Genomic DNA, 18501 nt, shown 5'->3' on the forward strand with positions numbered 1-18501 from the left:
TAGGTTTCCCATATATAAGATCATATGATCTGCAAAGAAAGTTAATTTGACTGTTTTCACTCCAATTTGGATCCCCTTTATTTCTTTCTTTTGTCTGATTGCTCTAGCTAGGACTTCCAGTAGTATGTTGAATAACAGTGGTGAAAATTGGCATCCTTGTTGTGTTCCAAATTTTAGAGGAAAGGCTTTCAGTTTTTTTCTCATTAAGTATGATACTACTTGTGAGTCTGTCATATATGGCTTTTATTATGTTGAGGTATGTTCCTACTATACCCAGTTTTTCATGGGTTTTTACCATGAAGCAATGTTGAATTTTATCAAAAGTTTTTTTAGCATCATTTGAAATGATTGTGTGGTTTTTGTCTATCATTCTGTTGACGCAGTTGGTTCATGTACATTGAACCATCATTGCATCCCTGGAATAAATCCCACTTGGTCATAATGAATGATCTTTCTTTCCTTTTTTTTTTCCCCCAACTTTTATTTTAAGCTCAAGGGTGCATGTGCAGGATATGCAGATTTGTTACATAGGTAAATATGTGCCATGTTGGTTTGCTGCACAGATCATCTCATTACCTAGATATTAAGTTCAGCATCCATTAGCTATTCTTCTTGATGCTGTTCCCCCTCCTACCCTCAACCTTTTGACAGATTCCAGTGTGTTTTGTTCTCCACCCTGTGTTTATGTGTTCTTATCATTCAGCTCCCACTTATAAGTGAGAACATGTGGTATTTGATATTCTGTTCCTGCATTACTTTGCTTAGGATAGTGGCTTCCAGCTCTATCCACAACGCTGAAAAGGACATTATTTTGTTCTTTTTTTTTCCCTTTTCCGTCTGCTTTTTTCAAGCAGAAGGAATTTCAGCATGTGTATTATTCCATTCTTACAATGCTATAAAGAAATTTCGGTGACTGGGTAATTTATAAGGAAAGAGTTTTAATTGGCTCATGGTTCTGCTGATCATATAGGAAACATAGCAGCTTCTGCTTCTGGGCAAGCCTTAGGAAACTTATAAGCATGGTGGAAGGCAAAGGCATTTCACATGGCCAGAGAAGGAGCAAGGGACAAAGGAGCTGCTATACACTTTTAAAACAACCAGATCTCCTGATAACTCACTTACTCACTATTATGAGACCAGCACCAAGGGGATAGTGCTAAATCATTCATGAGAACTCCACCCACATGATCTAGTCACCTTGCATCAGCCCCCATATCCAACATTGGGGACTACATTTAGATACAAGATTTGAGTGGGGACACTCAAACATCCCATATCATTCTGCCCCTGGCCTTTCCGAAATCTCATGTTCTTCTCACTTTTCGAAACAAAATCATACCTCTTCAACAGTCCCCCAAGGTCTTAACTCAGTCCAGCATTAACTCAAAAATCCAAAGTTTAAAGTCTCATCTGAGACTAGGGTAGTCCCTTCTGTCTATGAGCCTATAAAATAAAAAATAAGTTAGTTACTTCCAAGATACAGTGGTCTTACAGACATTGGGTAAATACTCTCATTCAAATGGGAGACATTGGCCAAACTTGCAAATCCAAAATACAACCGATAAGTCATTAAATCTTAAAGTTCCAAAATAATTTCACTGGACTCCATGTCTCAAATCCAGGAAATACTGGTGCAAAGGGTGGGCTCCCAAAGACTTGGGTAGATCTGCCCCCGTAGCTTTGGGCTCTCATGGACTGGTGTTGAGTACTTGTGGTTTTTCCACATACAGGGTTCAAGCTGTTGGTGGGTCTACCATTCTGGAGTGTGGAGGATCATGGCCCTCTTCTCACAGTTCCACTAGGGAGTACCCCAGAGGGGACTCTGTGTTGGGCTCCAACCCCACATTTTCCCTTTGCACTACGGAAGTACAGGTTCTTCAAGAGGGCTCCATCCCTTCTGCAGGCTTCTGCCTGGAAATCCAGGCTTTTCCATACACCCTCTAAAAATCTAGACAGAGGCTCCCAAGTCTCGACTTTTGCAGTCAGTGCACCTGCAGGCTTAACCACATGTGGAAACCATCAAGGCTTATGTCTTGGACTCTCTCAAGAAGCATCCCAAGCCCCATTTAGCTAACAGGAGAGACTGGGATTCAGAGAGCAGTCTCCTGAGGCTGTGCAGTGCAGCAGGGCTTTTAGCACAGCCCTCAAAACCATTCTATTCTCCTAGACCTCTGGGCCTGTAATGGGAGGGGCTACCATGAAGGTGTCTGGCATGCCTTCAAGGTGATTTCCTCATTGTCTTGGCTATCAGCACTTGGCTGCCTTTAAGTTATGCAAATTTATACAGCCAGCTTAAATTCCTCCCCTGAAAATGGAACTCTTTTTTTTCCCCCCACATGGCCAAGCTGCAAAATTTTCAATATTGTATGCCCTGCTTCTTTTTAAAATATAAGTTTTGGTTTTACATCATTTCTTTGCTCACATATAAGAGCATAAGCTGCTAGAAGCAGCAAGGCAACATCTTGAATGCTTTGTTGCTTGGAAATTTCTTCCTCTAAATACCCTAAATCATCATTCTCAAATTCAAAGTTCCGCAGATCCTTAGGGCACAGACACAATGCTGCCAGGTTCTTTGCTAATGCATAATAATGGTGACCTTTGCTCCAGATCCCAATAAGCCCTTCATCTCTAAGAACTCATCAGCTTGGCCATCTGTGTCCGTATCACCATCAGTATTTTTGTCACAATAATTTAACAAGTCTCTAGGAGGTTCCAAATTTTTCCTCATTTTTCTTCTGAGCCCTCCACACTCTTCCAGCCTCGGCCTGTTATCCAATTCCAAAGTTGCTTCAACATTTTCAGGGGTCTTTGTAACAATGCCCCGCTCCTTGTACCAATTTTCTGTGTGAGTCTATTCTTGCATTGCCATAAATAAATATCAGAGACTGGGTAATTTATAAGGAAAAAATGTTTAATTGGCTCACAGTTATATTGACTGTATAGGAGGCTTAGCAGCTACTGCTTCTCAGAAAGCCTCAAGAAACTTACAGTCATGGTCGAAGGCAAAGGGGTAGTAGCACTTCACATGGTTGGAGAAGAACTGAGAGAGGGGGAAAGGTGCTACGCACTTTTAAAACAATCAGATCTCGAGATAACTCACTCACTAACATGGAAACTGCACTGAGGTCCCCGAGAGGTTGTTGCTAAGCCATTCACAAGAACGCTATTTCCATAATCCAATCACTTTCCATCAGGTCGCATCTCCAACATTGGGGATTACAATTCGTCATGAGATTTTTGTGGGAACACAGATCCAAACCATATTTATCTACCACAGCTGGTAATGCACTGAGTCTCACTGGAAGCCAGAAAGTGTCAGCATCTCACTCAAGGCCCTTGATGTAGTACCTGGGTATCACTGCTGGTTATTCAGGGCCCAAGGGCTCTTTAGTTAGCAGGTGATAAATGCTGCCAGGACTGGGTCTATTCCTTCAAGGCAGCAGATACTCTTCTTTTCCAAGGTGTGTCTAGAAATATTGCTGGGGAGTTAGGGCCTGGAATAGGTGCTCCACAGCTGTGACAGTTGCCACGTCTTCCTCTGCCTGAACTAGTTTCCAAGATGCAAGAAAAAGTCCTCCCCTTTCTTCCCTCTCCTCTCCTCCAGTGGAAGTGGTCTCTTTTGGAGCCATGAGCTGTGCAGCCTGAGGTTAGGGGATCGGTGATGACAATTCTTCTTTATCCTCCCCAGCTTCTGTCTCAGTAGGTTTTTTGCCCCTCAGCCCACTGTCTCTGGGCCTAATTCAGCACTAGGACTCACTTAAGAGTTGCAGTCCTTATGGCTTAGACTGGCTTTCAAGTTTACTTGAAGACACAGAGTGCTGTAGCCATAGGTCGCGGTATTTGCAGGCACTCAAATTTGTGCCACTGGGATTGGTGATTCCCCTCTGGCTAGGGCTGCTTCAAATGCTCCCTCTGTAGGAGGTTGTCAGCTGAGTTTTGTCTGGTTTTCCTTTCTGCTCTAGCAAAACAGCAGTGAGTTCGGTGCCTCATGATTGCTGTGTTCTCCTTCCCCCAACACCCAGAGATGCTCTTTGCACCACGCCTCCTCTGCCTGGGGTTGGGGACAGGTGACGTCAGCGATTCAGGAATGTGTTTTTCTATCTCTTCAGTGACTTTTTCAGGGGTACATAGTTAAAACCAGGTGTTATGAGGGCTCACCTGATTTTTTGTTCTCATGAAGTTGTTTTTCTCTGTGTAGACAGTTGTTAAAGTATTTTCCTTGTTGAGGCAGCTATCAGTGGAAACTTTTATTTCATCCTCTTGCTCTGCCTCCACTCTCTCATTACTTATTTTGGGTACTACATTCTGTCCCTCTTTTTCATTGGTTGTATTGAATAGCTCTGCCAATACAGAAATTTAGACGCAGTAAGAGAAATATTCACCTATTGGTGGTTAAGTGTTAGAATTATTCACATCAGGAGGTTAATAAGAACATATGACACTCCATTACTAATGTATATTGTGCAAAAACTGAGCCAATAGATGTTCCGATGCATTAAATTTTCTCCCCCTCCTCACTGTGTATAATTTAATTTGGACAATTATTTTGTTGATATCATGGTGCCTGTTTGTGGCCAGTTTGTAAATAAGAGTATAAAAAATCTGTATCTCTATTAAAACAGGAGTTGCTTTTCATCATGTTTTTTTACATTCCAGCATTGATTTTTTTTTTAGTATTTCTGTCATCAAATCTGGTATGAATTTACCATGCTACTTGCCTGCTTGCCAATGTAGTTCTGTACTTTCTTTTCATTCTAATGCTTATTTAGTAGTCATACACTAGAAGCTATGCACTTGAAAGACTGCATTGTGTCTATGTGGTGTGGATAAATGCAAAGACTATCATTTTAATATTTCCCACATTATCTATTTTAGGCTTTTCACAAGAGAAATTATCAAATAAGGGCAAAAGTAGCACAGCATAAGCAGTGCTCTTAATGAAAATATACAGTTTAGGGAAATAAAGACATTCTGGAGTTGTTCTTTTTCAATAAAATGGTAAGGAGAGGAAATGCTCACCCCAAATTGTTCGCTAGCCTTAAATGTTGACTGAGTCATTAACTTTTCAATAATTATGAAGTGTTTTACCAAGATAGATATGATTCACATTTTTAGACTTTCACTTTGCTCACTAAAAATTTTAATGCTTTTGGATTGCTTTGTGATAAGTGGTGAAACATCTAACAATAACCTATTGTGATTGTGACAGTAATTTCTAATGAAACTAACAAAGTTCCTTTGTGTTTCTATAAAACAGAAAATTCTATTTTTTAATGTTATATTCTTAGATATGGTTAAAGTTTTGGTGATATTTTAGTCCTTGAGATTCTTTTGGAAAGTCAAAAATTTTGATCTATTATTTAAGCATATCATTCATAATAAAGAGAGATATAAATAGTGATTGTTTAAAGACAGAAAAATCCAAAACACTTTCTTGGAATAGATTACTCAAGGCAATATCCTCAGGCTATGCCCTCACAGAAAATTAAATTCTAAAATTGAGCCATTGATGTTTGAATTTGATCGATACAGAGAGATAATATGAATATCTTAGGCTAAAAATAAACACTCAAGGTAGAAGGACAAGAAGCGTACTTTATTTTCTTGGATAATAAGTTCATGCCTATATCTGGATGCTTACCTCAAATTCAATTTTGTAAACTCAAGTTATATGAAAATGACAGAAAAAATAGATACTTTCTTGGTCTGGGAATAAGCCACTAGATTAAAAAAAAAAAAAAAACTATAGAGAGCATGGATCTTCTTACTATGTTGACTCTATTTCCCTTAATATTTACCCTTATTTCAGATTCAAGCCTACCCTCATGACAATTTTCTATGATTCTTTGTATTCAGGAAGACTCTATAAGGACCTTTTCCGTAACTGTAAAAAGAGCAGTGAATTAAGACAAAGATTGCAGAGAACAGACTTTTGGGAGCATCATTAGCTAGAAATGTAGATATTTGATTCACTTTTAATTCAGAAATTTAATCCTCTACAAAGGAGAATGAATCCAAAAGGACAAATGGTCTATGTGTTTCTGGTATTTTAAAAAGTAACTTAAACGGTCTCCTGAAAGTGGTTGAAGTGGGGGAAAGATCTTAAATAAAATAAAAAGAATGACTTTCATTATGGTATTCAAAAGCATTTATTTGAACAGAGTTGGTTTAAGATGCCCCTATGAACAACAGAAACTACTGATTTAAAATTCAGCAATAGTATCCCAATGCTATATTAATATTTCTTATGTTTGCCCCCAAATCATGAATTTTCAATGAGTCTAGTTCTCCTCATTTTAATTAAAAAATGTGTTTATGCTTGAAATAAAGGCCCATTGATTAAAAAATAGATAGAAAACAAGTCATATCATACTAGAATATCTAATTGAAAGGGTACGTTTTCTTGGTTAATGCATAAGTGAATTAAGCATATGTTTTTTATGCCAACTGAAATTTTGTATGTGGCATTTCATATTTTTGCATGAGATTTACAATGCTGTTATATCCCTTTACCCAAACCACTGAAGAATGTAGCAGATGAAAGTAGTTTCAGCAGATGAACAAAACTGTGTACTATTGCACTGGGAATACTGACGTGCTTTTTTTTTCTTTTTTTAATGTATTTGCAATAACCAAATTTGAGCTGATTTTTGTTTTTGTTTTCTTTCATTTTCTCTTGCTTCCCTTGCCACCGTTTTATCCTAAATCAGCGGAAATCCGAAGGGAAAGGGGCAGGAAAGGTAAGACTGCAAATTTCAAAGAAAATTGATTTTGAAATGTTGTGTTTATACTGTGTGAAGCTACAGTAGTTAGTCCACGGAGTTAAAACTGTGAGTTTTAACTTAGAATAACATATGTTGTGGTTCTACTTTAAAAGAGAGTTAAGCTGAGCTGTTTTCACATTCTGTATCATTTACACAGTTCTGGAAACAATTTTCCAGTCTTATTTTATTTTCCACCAATACTTTCTTTTCCCACCATGCCAAAACAACATACTGTTGACAGCATCACTTTGTGAATGTTCTGATAATACAGTTATTTTATGATAAATGCTAGCAATAAAAAAAGAACCATTTTAGTGTCAATTCACATTTTAGCAGTGACAGCAGAAAGTTAGTGAATATAAATCATGATATTTGATAGGGTCACAGAGAAGAATTACATAACTAAAAATGGTTAATCAGAAAAATGATGATCTCAGAGAAACTAGGCTTTGGAATGTCACTTTTTAATGTGAAAATTTTAAGTTCTGCTCAAGTATAGGTCAGTGCAAATGTAATTGTGGTTTTTGGCATTAAAAGTTATTGCAACGACTGCAATTATGTTTGCACCAACCTAATGTATATGAACAGTCTGGTCTTCTAGAAAAATTTGTGTTTCTACTGTTAAATTTAATAGTCTCATACATACTGTTAAATAACTTCACTCATTAAACTAAAAATAAAGTTTTCAGTTTATAAACATTTCTTTCCTAGCATTTATGACTTAGTTTCTTAGTATGTTTTGAGGTTTAAAGAAATGGGTTTCTCTTAAATTTCAGATGGAAGACATTTTAGATATTAAATTCAGTATGCTTTAAATGCTATCCGTATTAGGCACCAGAATCTTATATTTGCTGATGCTAGGGCAAATATATATCATCTTAAAGATGAATTATCTTATTCTAGCTTAAGAGACCAAACTTTATGTTTGAAAAAGCACTTTCCAGAGAGTGGTCTAAGCTATGCCAGGAGGTAATCTGTTCACCTTGGATGTCTTTATCAAGCGTGAGAATTAATGGAAAATGGAGTTTGAATATAATGCCAAAAGGGATTTTCACTAATGTTTGAGAGATAAACTAAAATAACAGCATCAGAGAGTTGTAAATCAATATATCTTTCGGAGAGCTTTCAAATGCCTATCTGAATCATATTGAGTATCACTGTGGCCTTGGAGTGATGAAGTTTTGAAAGTCAGCTCCTCCCAGAAGACAAAAGTTCAGACAAGCTCTCCAATTAAACGGAGAGAAGCAAAGGTAGTAAAATGTCACTGGCTGCTACTATGTACAGTGTGATTATATAAATAAATAAATATATATAATATATATATATAATGTGTATGTATAAAACATGTATACATATATTATGTGTATATTTAGAGGAAGAGGGAGAGAAAATGAAAGATGGAGAAGGCCCACAGATTTTGAGATTTTTGTGTTCTATCATTCTTAACCATTCTGGCAAATTTGGAAATAAACTTATGACTCAGTTAGCTCAACATTGGAATTTTGAAGAAGAATAATAATTGGAATTTTTTTCTAGCTTAGTGAATGTAAATAAGGACATGTCTTTGTTTTAAAAATGGGGATCCTGCATATGGCATTCTGGGATAAACCCATGTTCCAGATCAGGAAACTCTTAAGTTAGACATTTCAGCATAAAACGCTTTAATATGTAAAACATCAATATAAGGATCAATGGAAAAAGAGGTTCTTAAAGAAGGACAATTTTTTTTTTTTTTTTTTTTTGGTCAAATAAAACAAATCTGGACTGACATAGAGAGAGACTTTGTTCAAAAGAAAGAATACTGCAATAGGGAGAAAATTCTGACTTTAAAAATCTGCAAGGATCTCAAAATTCAACAGAAAAGGCTTTTGTTTTATACAATCCAGAAGTGCAACCAAGCAGAGATAAGCAGAATCTTTTTTGGAGGTGAGTATGAGGTCTTGCTCTTGTTGCTCAGGCTGGAGTGCAATGGCACAAACTATCATAGCTCACTGCAGCCATGAACTCCCGACTCAACTGTTCATCCCACCTCAGCCTCCGAAAGTGCTGGGATTATGTGTGTGAACCACCACACCCGGCCAGTAAGCAGAATCTTTAAAGAGGAAGGTGGACAAATAAGAAAGTGGACTCAAAACTATCTGTTGTCATCTGATTTCCTGAGAAGCTAATGGTTGGGGCATATTCCACCTTTTTTAGTGGTTGCTCAGGCTTGGTGTGAAGCCAAGCTCAGGCGCCTGTGGGAAAGCAAGAAGACTGACAAAAGATGGGTAAGGACAAAGTAGAGGGTTAAAAATGGGCAACTGTGAAGTTTATTACTTTTTCACTAGCTTTTTTATAATAAAGTAAGCATAATAAAAAATAATAAGTCTAGGCACAGTAGCTCACACCTGTAATCCCAGCACTTTGGGAGATCAAGGTGGGTGGATCACAAGGTCAGGAATTCAAGACCAGCCTGGCAAACATGGTGAAACCCTGTCTCTACTAAAAGTACAAAAATTAGCAAGGTGTGGTGGTGGGTTTCTGTAATCCCAGCTCCTTGGGAGGTGAGGCAGGAGAATTGCTTCAACCCGGGAGGCTGAGGTTGCAGTGAGCCAAGATCACACCACTGTACTCTAGCCTGGGCAATGGAGACTCCATCTCAAAAAAAAAAAAAAAATACTAATCTGCTTACTCTGTTCCAAGCACTCTATGTTTGTGCATGTGTGTATACATGCGTATATGCATATAGGTATGCATAAATACATATAGGCATGTGTATACACATATATATAGACAGATAATCTTCACAATAACACTGTAGGCTGTTTTGCAGATGAGGAATGGTGATACATAGAGCTTACGTGGCTTGCCTAAGTTTACAGAGCTCACAAGTAGAAGAGCCAGGGTTTGAAATTCTCTCTTTAAAAATATAACAACTTGGAATCATAAAACAAATACTTCGTTTATCTTAAAATAATTGTTTTTATTGTGTTTTAGTAGTAACATTTAATATATTTAACATTATAAGGTGCCAAAGATGTTTCTGGAATAGTAGTTTTTAAAAAGTTACTCTGTCAACTACGATAATGCTACAGAACAAACATCAACCCATTTTCACTAGTCTATATACATTCCATACATTGCCTGTTATAATATGGTTAACGTATGCTATGGAGATTAGGTCTGTACTCTGGTGTCCTTTATTTTTGGTTCATTGCATTTATGTATGCCTTTTGAAGGGTATTTTGGATATTAAATTCAAGAAGCTATAAACTTCAAGCATATTAGGTGTCAGAATATTCATTAACTTGGGATTTATTGCAAATGTTTCTATAAAATGTTAAATTAATTTCTTGAACTCCTGAACTTCACCTTTTTAGTCTTTTTATGAATTATAAAATATGGCTTTTATGTTCAGTTTAATTCAGAGTATGTGAAAGTATAAGGTTCTTGCATTTGTAAAAAAGTAAGGCAACTCATTATCATAGCTAAGAATGAAGTATCTAGATGAATTCTTGAGATTTTAGATTCTAAAGCCTCAAAGAAGAGGATAATTTCTCAACGATTTCTCTGGATTTAAGTGTAATCAAAGTACTCACCAAATAGGACCTATATTTAGATTTCAGATCAGAGGTTTAACTTACAAAGATAGACACTTTTCCTACCCCCTCTTAAAAGATTATATTATATTTCATAGATAAGCTAGTGGCATTCATTCACAGCAGAAAAAAAGCAAATGCCCCATGCCATAGTTCATTCATTCTTTAACCAGTTGGTATCCATGTGACTAATTACTTGTTAGGAGGAAAAACAGGTTTCACATAGCCACCTGTGACTGAATATTGTAAGAAATACTTATTTTCAACTAAAAAAAAGAATTACAGTTTTTTAAACCTGTTTAATAGTTTGTAAATGTTCTTGTATGAATACAAATTGGCCTTTTTATTCAATCTACCAGCTTTCCCTTATTTAGCATTAACCTGAACATTTTCATGTAGACATTTTTTTCGAGACACCTTCCCACTTTGGCTTAGCCTGAGACTAAATTGCCCTTAGGGTTTGCACAAATGGCCTGGCTTGTTAAAGAGTATGTTCACCAAAGTGCTAAACTGAATATGGCAGAAACAGAACTGACTGAGATTCTCCGAGGAGTATATTTCTGATTCCTTTATATCTGCCCGAGGTAATAAAAAGTAGATTTGTTCAGACTAGCAAAATAGATAACAGAAAGAGTAGTTATAGCAGCAAAGCAAGTAAAACTTATTCTCCCTCATTGACCAGACTACTGACATTTGTGTAGTCATTTGTGCCAAGGCTACATGAAGATGAGGGGGCAAAAATAAATATGTTTGATCCAACATATATTAAAATACCCATTTTGCTGGTATCTCCAAGGTATTTCTTCATCTGCTATTTTGTACAACAGTCCAGACATGTTTGGAGGTTCCTGCTTCAGAACTTTTCCTGAAACATAATTCAAAACACAATAATTTTGAATGTGGAATAGCACTATCTTAGCTCATTCTCTGTTGCTATCACAGAATACCACAGACTGAGTAATTTATAAAATAAGAAACATATTTCTTACAGCTCTGGAGGGTGGGAAGTCCAATATCTAGGTACCAGCATCTGGTGAGGACCTTCTTGTTCATCGTAAAATGATGGAAAATATCACATGATGTGAAGGCAAGAGTGAATCAGCTTAGGTGTCTCTTCTTCTTATAAAGCCACTGAACCCATCATGGGTGCCCTACCCTGACGACTTTATTTAATCCTAATGACCCCTCAAGGTCCTATCTTCCATCAATGTGTGAATTTGGGGATTACATTTCTAACACATAAAATTTGGGGGACATATTCAAACCGTAGAAGTAACATTGAGATTTTTTTAGTTACCTAAATAAAACAAATTCTAATGGTATATTTCTGAAGAGATACATTCTCATATCTTATTTTAGAGAAGCATTACTTTTCTACATTACTTTTTGGAGTATTATGATCTAGCAAATGCATGAGGCTAAATCTGCACACTTATAAATGCTACTTCTTCTGTTTCTTTTACCAGTGTTCCTTACTAAACATTCCGTTTAGTGTTATTAGTACTTTTTTTTTTTTTTTTTTTTAAGACAGGGTCTCACTCTGTTGCCCAAGCTGGAGTACAATGGTGCTATGTCAGCTCACTGCAACCTCTGTCACCAAAGTCCCAGCAATTCTTCTGTCTCAGCCTCCTGAGTAGCTGGGATTACAGACATTAGCCACCACGCCTAACTAATTTATGTATTTTTTAGTGGAGAAGGGTTTTCACCATGTTGGCCAAGGTGGGTGTTATTAATATTATAAAAAAATTAAATCACACTAGGAGCTCTAATTTAGCATTACCACCTAAAGAAACTAATTTACCTTCATCCTGCATATGTTCTATAAATATGCTCTTCTAGGGACATTGTACTGCAGGTACACTGTGCGGCCTTTGGTAGGGTTTTAACACCTTCTTACTTTGGAATAGATTATTTATTTAACTCAATGGTAATGACTGAAAATTTGATCAATGGCAAAAAATGTCATATAATGTAAAAGACACTTTGATCTTTTTGGATTCCCCATCTATGCTAGTTTCATGATGGTTCAAGACTTATGCTTATCAGCTGGGTGGGGTGGCTCACACTTGTAATCCCGGCACTTTGGGAGGGCGAGATGGGTGGATCACCTGAGGTCAGGAGTTCAAAACCAGTCTGACCAACATGGCAAAACCCTGTCTCTACTAAAAATACAAAAATTAGTCAGGGGTGATGGCACACACCTGCAATCCCAGCTATGTGAAAGGCTGAGGCAGGAAAATCACTAGAACTGGGAGGTGGAGGTTGCAGTGAGCTGGGATTGTGCCATTGCACTCCAGCCTTGAAGACAGAGTGATACTTCGTCTCAAAAAAAAAAAAAAAAAAGAGAGACTTATGCTTATGCCTGACATTCAGTGTTACAACTGTTATTGTAGCCATTACTGCAGGTGAAAATCGGTTGTTTTACATCTTTATATACTACATTTTTCAATGCTGTGGGGTTTTTTTGTTTTGTTTGTTTGTTTGTTTGTTTGATTTTGAGATGGACTCTCGCTCTGTCACCTAGGCTGGAGTACAATGGCGCTATCTTGACTCACTGCAACCTCTGTCTCCCGGGTTCAAGGGATTCTCCTGCCCCAGCCACCTGAGTAGCTGGGATTACAAGTGCCTGTCACCATGCCCAGCTAATTTTTATATTTTTAGTAGAGACAGGGTTTCACTATGTTGGTCAGGCTGGTCTTGAACTCCTGACCCCATTATCCGCCGGCCTCTGCCTCCCAAAGTGCTGGGATTACAGGCATGAACCACCACACCTGGCCCAATTCTGTGGTTCTGATAGGCACATCTGTGCATTACCTGGATCTTATATTCATGCGATTTCAAGGTCTCCATAATTTTGAACATAGTCCTCCCTTTTTAAGATCACAACTTTATTAATTGCTTTATATTATCCTGTCTGGTTAACCGGAGCTTTCCATTCGTTAGGTTCTCCAGTTACTCAGTCCCTCTCTACTTTACCCACTTTATAAAATTATTTGCTGTTTATAGTTATCTCTCTGTCTCATCCTTGTTATCCTTGGTTTCTCTGTTTGTAGTGCCAGTTTCCAACTGTAGATTACCCTTGCAGAATGTATTCTCCGCAGCCACTGAACAAATTTAGATAAAACATATATATATATATATACACACACACTGAAGATTTAGCTTACTAAGTTTCAGTTGGGATCTAGCTATTGTTCTGAGGTCTTTTTTTCTCCTTTCATTACTATTCTATCCCATGCTTTGAGTGACTTTCCAAAGGGCCTTTTCAAAAATTTTCAAATTTCTTTCACAATTTCCATCCCTGAATTACCAGCAGATTACTTTAAATCCTACTATCCTAAGATAGAAACAATTTTTGTAATCTCAATATATTTCTGAGTTCCTTTCTAGCCTCTCATTTATTCCTCTGAAATCTTGAAATATCCAGCTCTTTAGTCTCTTCCTAAATGCCACTGCCCTTTCATATTTAATAAGATGTAAAAGTCATTTGTCAAAAAAAAAAAAATATATATATATATATGATAAAAAGGCCTCCCCTTACATCAGCTACCCTTGCTGGATATTGATGTAATTCTGTACTAAATTGAGGGGCTCATCTCCCACGTATTAACTACATTTTCTCACCACATATTTTTTGCTATAATTAATTACATTCCCTTCCTGATTAAAGTAGAACCCTTTTATAATTTGGGCAAGATTTTCAGCTTTCTACATCCCAAACTTTCTGTTATATACTTTAACCACTGCTTTTCTCTTGATTTTTCTGGAAATTTTTCTTCCATAAAACCTTCTGTGATCTCTTTACTCATTTGTGTCTATAAATATAATATTCACACCTAGATTGTAACTTCATGTTCATTAAGTACATATTTATTCTGTATCTTCTCAATTCATGGCCCAATATTATACTTCAATTTTGTTTGTTTGCTTGTTTGAGACTCTCTTTGTCCCTGAGCTAGAGTTCAGTGGTGCAATCTCGGCTCACTGCAACCTCCACCTCCACGTTCGAGTGATTCTCATGCCTCAGACTCCTGTCCCAAGTAGCTGGGATTATAGGTGCCCACCACCACGCCCAGCTAAGTTTTTTGTGTTTTTAGCAGAGAAGAGGTTTTACCATGTTGGCCAGGCTGGTCTGGAACTCCTGATCTCAAGTGCTTCGCCTGCCTTGGCCTTCCAAAGTGCTGGGATTACAGGCGTGAGCCACCAGGCCCAGTCAAACCACATGACCTTCTTTTTTTTTTTTTTTTTTTTTTTTAGACAACAGTTTTGCTCTTGTTACCCAGGCTGGGGTGCAATGGCACAATCTCGGCTCACCACAAACTCCGCCTCCCGGGCTCAAGAGATTCTCCTGCCTCAGACTCCCAAGTAGCTGGCATTACAGGCATGTGCCACCACGCCCGGCTAATTTTGTATTTTTATTAGAGACGGGCTTTCTCCATGTTGGTCAGGCTGATCTTAAGCTCCTAACCTCCGGTGATCATTCTTAATACCAATACATATCAGCCTTCCACTCAGAGTTCCCTTCATTGGTCACCAATTTGTAAACCAAAAAGTATCTGAAACAGGTCTCAATCAATTTAGAATTTTTTTTTCCAATGTGAAGGACATGCCTAGGACACAGGTTTGTGCTTTTCTCTAAAGACGATTTTGAAGGCTTTGATATTTAAAGGCAAAGAACTGGCTGGAGGTGAAATAGAGAGGGGCGTGGTCACATTATGGAGTCCACATGTTGTAAGCAAAAGGAACAAGTAGGGGAATAGTCAATTATATATTATTCTCAAGCTCAGTAAATCAGCACTCTACGTCAGATATGGTGAACGTAGAGTAGCTACCTGTGGAGATATTTAACTTTTATCTTTAACTATCTGCTTAGGAACCAAAGGAAAGGCAGTTTCCTGCATGACTCAGCTTTCAGTTTAATTTTTTCCTTTTGGCATAATGAATTGGAGTCCCATGCTTTTATTTTCCATTCCCAGAAGATAATCCAGAGAAATGAGTAAATCCCTAGAGTAGATCTCCAAGAGTTATCTTAAACTTCGGGCTTTACTACATGATTCTCTGAAGCAGAGAAGGAAGGGTGTGGGAAAAGGCCCAGTTAAGATGAGATAGAAAAAACACCATGAAACAAAGGTCATGTTTGTTGTGCAGATTTAAGTGAAAGCCTTCTTCATTGATTAAGAATCTCTAGTAATTCAGTTCTCTTTTTCTTCCTGGTACAGACAAGAAACACCCTTACAAATGGAGATTTCCTTTATAGCTGTAAGTTTATTTTACAAAAGGGTAACTTCTCTGAAATTCTCCTGTCTGCAGTTTCTCAAAATAACAGCTCTAAATAAATCTTTGTGTCTGCAGTAGGGCACAGTGGCTCAGGTTTGTAATCCCAGCACTTTGGGAGGCTGAGGTGGGTGGATCACCTAAGGTCAAGAGTTCAAGACCAGCCTGGCCAACATGAGGAAACACCGTCTATACTAAAAATACACACACACAAAAAAAAAAAAAATTAGATGGATGTGGTGGCACACACCTGTAATCCCAGCTACTCAGGAGGCTGAGGCAAGAGAATCGCTTGATCCTGGGACTTGGATGTTGCAATGAGTGAGATTGTGCCATTGCTCTCCAGCTTGGGCAACAAGAGCAAAACTCTGTCTCAAAAAAAAATAAAAATTCCTCTTTCCTCCCCTCCTGCTTCCAGCCAAAAAGAAACATTTAAAAAAAAAAATCTTTGTGTCAAGGAGGCATATTATTAACAGTGGAGGATGTCCAGGTTCTTGGTGTCCTGAACAAAGAATTGGACAAAAGGCACAAACAAAGCAAGAAAGGCACAAAGTGGACACTCCATATTGTGAGGGTGGGCCTGCGCATAGGGGCTCAAAGCTCCCGTTACAGAATTTTGGGGGAGTTTAAGTACCCTCTAGAGAACTCCATTGGTTACTTGGGGCATGCCTTATAGAAATGGAGAGGAGAAAGTAAATTTATAAAGCCATTTACTTGGCCTACACCCTGTGGAGAGAATATTTCTTGTCATATCTGAAGTGTGAATCAGCCTTACGTTCCCTACGTCCAGACGCTATTGTTCTGCTTCAATATTCTTGTCTCTTACAGTCATGTTTTGGCATGGAATATCCTGAACCTCATCACCATGCTGTTTTGCAATGATGTTGGCTTTCCATAACATTTTTATATTCATAATTGTGTAAGCTTTACAGTAATTAACATACTAGAATTTTAATTGAGTCTTTCAAGCATGAATAACTCTTTATTATCCTAAAGACAATTTATTTTGTATATGTCCCTTAAGCATTATGATTTAAAGACTAAAACAAGTATTTATTAATGTCCAGGGAAATGGTATAAATAGATCAGACTCATGGAGGTGGTGAAGTTTGACAGTACATGATGGTATCGATTCAGATATTTTTTCTGTTTTTATGACAAAGTTTCCAGATGTAAAAGTGGATGGAAAAGTATCTCTGTTAAAACTCGCTCTGAACAAAGAGACCCCCCCCAAACAGACTTTGTGTGAGCAACATGGCTGTTTATTCACCCGGGTGTGGGTGGACTGAGTCCAAAAAGAGAGTGAGCGGAGGGCAGTGTGATGACAGTTGGTTTTATAGGTTTGGGGTAGGCAGTGGAAAGTTACAGAAGTTACAGTTTAGAGCATTTTTTGCAAGTTGGGAGGGGGCTTTAGGGTCGGGAGTCATGAGATTGTCCAAGATCTGTTACAAAGTCCAATTGCCTTATCAGTTGAGCCAGGAATAAGGAACAATAGAGAATGTCTCAAAGTTAATTAGGCACCACAGGGGTTGATCATTTCTTCTCTTTTTGTGGGTTTCCAGTTACTTCAGACTTTCTAGTTCTGGGAGGCCATCCAGAGGTGTATGTGCGGGTCATGGGGGTCACCATGGCTCGTCTTAGCCTAAAAGACCTTACAATCTCAATATAAAATATAAGTGGAGTCATCAGTAGTACTGACTTAGATGTCTGCCTTTTCTATCAAGGGCATTTATATTGGAAAGTTAAGAAATTTTCTTCTGAAGATGTGTTTCTCCAATAGAATTAGCTGGGGTTGCTGTGTCAGATATTAAACCATTTTGGGAAAGAACTGTGATTTACAAATCTCATATTTTGTAACCACTAAGATAGATATATTATTTTAGGCATATTTTCTTGTGTCCATTTACATCTCATGTATTTGTCCCTCATTATACATTTAATTTTTAAGCTGGACAATCTCTTACTTAACTCACAGGGATCTCACAAGGAAGCCTCTGGCAATTAATTATCAGGTGGCATTTTACCGAAGGATTTTAAATTTACTTGCAGATTGCCTAGCTTATTTCTTAAGGATCACTGTCAAACTAATCTACCTCAGTTATTTGAATTATTTCTTTATTGCTTAAAAGAAATTTCCAGGATTAATTTTTATGCTTTAAATTAGAGACATTAAAGTGGTAGATTCTGTGATCTAATGTTGGGATAAGGAGAATTAATAATTCAACAAGTCTTATAGGTTCCTGTAGCTTTTGTCTAGCAAACCACTTGAAACCTAGTAATATTGAATGAATATGTATTGTCATTTATTTAACAAACGTGGAATGGTTTCTATGTGCCAAACTCAGTGCTTGGTGATGAAGATATCTAAAGGAATTGAGGTAGCACTTTGGCCTCCAGGACCCCATTGTCTAGTAAGAAAAAGAGGTTCATGGCACATATACACCATGGAATACTATGCAGCCATAAAAACGATGAGTTCGTGTCCTTTGTAGGGACATAGATGAACCTGGAACCCATCATTCTCAGCAAACTGACACAAGAACAGAAAATCAAACACCGCATGTTCTTACTCATAGGTGGGTGTTGAACAATGAGAGCACATGGACACAGGGAGGGGAGCATCACACACTGGGGTCTTTCGGGGGTAAATAGGGGAGGGACAATGGGGGGGTGGGGAGTTGGGGAAAGACAGTATAGGGAGAAATGCCAGATATAGGTGGTGGGGAGGAAGGCAGCAAATCACACTGCCATGTGTGTGTACCTATGCAACAGTCTTGCATGTTCTTCACATGTACCCCAAAACCTAAAATGCAATTAAAAAAAAAGAAAAAGAGTTTCATAAACTAAAAATTCCATTTGATACAACTAGCTTAACTTATTATAAT

At 37.7% G+C, this 18501-nt stretch overlaps 1 protein-coding gene across 1 annotated transcript in view; it reads left to right on the top strand.

Moving 5' to 3' along the window:
* The window catches only part of PCDH11X (protocadherin 11 X-linked), an 807063-nt gene that overhangs the window by 439700 nt on the left and 348862 nt on the right, over window positions 1-18501 (top strand). Inside the window, exon 5 of the mRNA XM_032258722.1 lies at window positions 6711-6740. Within this exon, the coding sequence (XP_032114613.1) occupies window positions 6711-6740 (30 nt within the window). The remainder of the gene's footprint in view (window positions 1-6710; window positions 6741-18501) is intronic.

Source organism: Sapajus apella, unplaced genomic scaffold (assembly GCF_009761245.1).
Source record: "Sapajus apella isolate SASKATOON/1434 unplaced genomic scaffold, GSC_monkey_1.0 scaffold104, whole genome shotgun sequence".
Taxonomy (NCBI): Eukaryota; Metazoa; Chordata; class Mammalia; order Primates; family Cebidae; genus Sapajus; species Sapajus apella.